Source organism: Cicer arietinum, chromosome 2 (genome assembly GCF_000331145.2).
Source record: "Cicer arietinum cultivar CDC Frontier isolate Library 1 chromosome 2, Cicar.CDCFrontier_v2.0, whole genome shotgun sequence".
Lineage (NCBI taxonomy): Eukaryota > Viridiplantae > Streptophyta > Magnoliopsida > Fabales > Fabaceae > Cicer > Cicer arietinum.
Genome location: NC_021161.2, coordinates 32019014 through 32021219, shown reverse-complemented (window position 1 = coordinate 32021219; position 2206 = coordinate 32019014). Strand labels below are relative to the sequence as shown.

Genomic DNA, 2206 nt, shown 5'->3' with positions numbered 1-2206 from the left:
ACCCTCAGGACGACTTTTATTACGAACATAACTCTTCAACTTTCCTAAATATCTTTCTGTAAAGTACATCCATCGAAATTGAACAGGCCCTCCCAATCTTACCTCATTCACCAAATGTATTGGCAAATGAACCATTATATCAAAGAAACTCGGGGGGAAAATTGTCTCTAATCGGCAAAGTGTTTCTACAATCTCAGTTTGCAAAATGTCCAAATCAGCCACCTCAATCACCTTCTGACATAAACATCGAAAAAAGGAACAAAGACGAATTAAAGGGTGAGCAACCTGGTTAGACATTGCACTTCTAACAGCTACTTGAAGCAAGTAATGCAACATGAAATGTGCATCATGACTCTTATATCCACTAACTTTTCTTTCAGCAAGTTGAACACATTTTGAAATGTTTGAAGCACATCCATCAGGTATTTTTGCTTTTTTTAGTACATAACAAAAAGTAGTCTTTTCCTTTGTAGTCATGGAAAAACATGCTTTTGCAAACACTATCTTTTTACCTTGATCTAACTCTTTAGGGTGAAGTTTCTTTCTAATGCCCATGTCTTGTAAATCTAAACGAGCTTTTTCATAATCTTTTGTCTTTCCTGGGATATCCAACAAAGTTCCAATTATATTATCAAATATGTTTTTTCTCTATGTGTATAACATCACGATTATGGGGTAAAATATTGTGCTTCCAATATGGCAACTCAAAAAAAAAAATACATTTTTTCTTCCATGGACCATCATTACATTTCTTTTGCATCATACCAAATGCATTGTTAAAGCCTTCTAACAAATCAAAGATATCTTCCCCTTTTAACAACTCTGGTGGTGGCCTATTTTCTGTTCTTCCATTGAAATCCCTTGCATTTGATCTATATTTATGATCCATAGGCAAAAAAGCACGATGACCCATATAACACATCTTTCGACTATGCTTCAAATATGTCGAATTAGTGTTATAATTACAACCAGGACATGCAAGTTTCCCTTTTGTACTCCACCCACTTAACATAGCATACCCAGGAAAGTCACTAATAGTCCACAAGAGACTTGCTCGCATTTGGAATGTTTGCTTTACTGATGCATCACATGTTTCTACTCCCAAATCCCATAACACCTTTAGCTCTTCAATCAAGGGTTGAAGGTACACATCAATATTATTCCCTGGCGATTGTGGTCCAGGTATTAATAAAGACAACATAGAATACTCAGCCTTCATGCAACACCAAGGTGGAAAGTTATATGGTATTAATAACACAGGTCAGGTACTATGAGACACATTCATAGTTCTGAAGGAATTAAATCCGTCACTGGATAATCCAAGTCTTATATTACGTGAGTCTAAAGCAAAGTCTGGATGGCGTTTATCAAATTCTTTCCATGCTTCCCCATCTGCAAGATGCCTCAACTTCCCATCTTTCGAACGCTCTTCTTCATGCCACCTTAATGAGCTAGCCGTCTTTGAACACATAAACAACCTTTGAAGTCTAGGAATCAAGGGAAAATGTCTTAATATTTTAGCTGAAACTTTATAAGATTCATGATTTTTTCCAACTTGATGGTTTCCTTCGGCAATTTCCTTCCAACGTGGAGCACCGCATACATGGCAAGATGTTTCATTCTTATAATTTTTCCAATAGATCATGCAATCATTAGGGCAAGCATCGATCTTTTTATAATCCAGCCCTAAGTCCTTTATCATGCCTTTAGTTTTATTGAACGTATCGGGGATGTTCAGTGAAGGCATAGCTTCTTTCAACAATTCTAAGAGAGCATTAAATGATTCATTGCTCCAACCATACAAACACTTCAATAAATATAGCCGAATTGTGAACGACAATTTTGAGAAGTTTTTGCAACCCGGATATAGCTCTTGTTTGGCTTCTTCGACTAGATTATAAAACCTTTTTGCATCTTCGTTGAGGCCTTCATTAAATTCACATTCTTCTTGTATAACATCTCTAAATCTTTCAAAAAGTAGTTCATCAATTTGATCCTCTTCATCATTCACATGATCATCATTAAGATCATTGGGTTTTCTTATCTCTTCACCATGACGAACCCAAAAATCATATCCTTTTTGAAATCCTAATGCTATTAAATGATTTCGTACTACCTTCCTTGTGAACCAATTGGTGTTGTAACATTCAGCACATGGACACAAAATCTCTTTTCCACGAGGTTTTCCTTTGGTGTATGCATAATC

General features: G+C 36.0%; 1 protein-coding gene across 1 annotated transcript in view; it reads right to left on the bottom strand.

Moving 5' to 3' along the window:
* Positions 1-1219, bottom strand: part of LOC140919417 (uncharacterized) — a 2126-nt gene extending 907 nt beyond the window's left edge. Inside the window, exons 1-2 of the mRNA XM_073365428.1 lie at positions 766-1219; positions 3-599 (exon numbers count right to left, since the gene is read on the bottom strand). Coding sequence (XP_073221529.1) covers positions 3-599; positions 766-1219 — 1051 coding nt within the window. The remainder of the gene's footprint in view (positions 1-2; positions 600-765) is intronic.
* Between the last annotated feature and the right edge of the window lie 987 nt (positions 1220-2206).